This window comes from Gavialis gangeticus, unplaced genomic scaffold (assembly GCF_001723915.1).
Source record: "Gavialis gangeticus isolate Ggan-Ray unplaced genomic scaffold, GavGan_comp1, whole genome shotgun sequence".
NCBI classification, from domain to species: Eukaryota; Metazoa; Chordata; order Crocodylia; family Gavialidae; genus Gavialis; species Gavialis gangeticus.
In genome coordinates this window covers 66,782,544-66,783,229 of record NW_017729025.1, presented here as the reverse complement: position 1 = coordinate 66,783,229, position 686 = coordinate 66,782,544, and the positions used below count along the sequence as shown (strand labels likewise).

Here is a 686-nt window from a genome sequence, read left to right as displayed (position 1 = left end):
CGCGGGGGGAGAGCGGGCAGCCCGCCGCATCCTCCCCTGCTGCAGCCGGGCCGGTACCTTGAGCGCCGCTTTCATGCTGCTGCCGAGCCCGGCTGTGCCCCTGCCGGGTGCGGGCTCTGCTGGGCTGGGGAGCAGCGCTCGGCGGCAGCATCCGCCGCCAAGTAGGAGCTGAAACCTGTCGCCAGCCTCCCGCACGCACACGCTGGGGCCGCCCCCCTCCCCGGAGCCAGGCGCGCACTGGCGGGGGAGGGGCAGGCTGTCCCCGGGGGAGGGGAGTTGCTTCTTCCCTTCCCAGGCTCGGCGCGGCTCGGGGGCTCCCCTCCTCCTCCAGGAGGCAGCTGAAGGAAAGGAGCGAGGGATAAAGAGCTCACCTGTTTCCTCCCTAAAATCCCTTCCAATCTGAGGGATGCGCGGGGCACATTAGGAAACTTCAAGACTTGGCAACTTCAAGGCACAAGGCAGGTCTCATGGCACAAGCCTTCCGAGGCCAATGCCAGCGTCAGGATCTGGGTGGCAACATTTCCTAACCTCCACTTAGAAATGGGCGCAGTCAGCGGAAGAACTGAACGGCGGGTAGCTTGGGTACCAAGAGAGCGGTTCTTGAATTCTGCATCTGGCCCCTACATGTCACAACCGCGGATGTACAAAATGCTTGTTGCCAGGTAAACAAAAAACCAGTATTGCTT

General features: G+C 63.3%; 1 protein-coding gene across 2 annotated transcripts in view; it reads right to left on the bottom strand.

The window, feature by feature from the left end:
* PRKD1 (protein kinase D1) overlaps positions 1-205 on the bottom strand; it is a 363,742-nt gene extending 363,537 nt beyond the window's left edge. For both annotated transcript variants that reach the window (XM_019518928.1, XM_019518930.1), the window contains exon 1: positions 58-205. In XM_019518928.1, coding sequence (XP_019374473.1) covers positions 58-75 — 18 coding nt within the window. In that variant the 5' untranslated portion in view covers positions 76-205. The remainder of the gene's footprint in view (positions 1-57) is intronic.
* Positions 206-686: the final 481 nt, after the last annotated feature.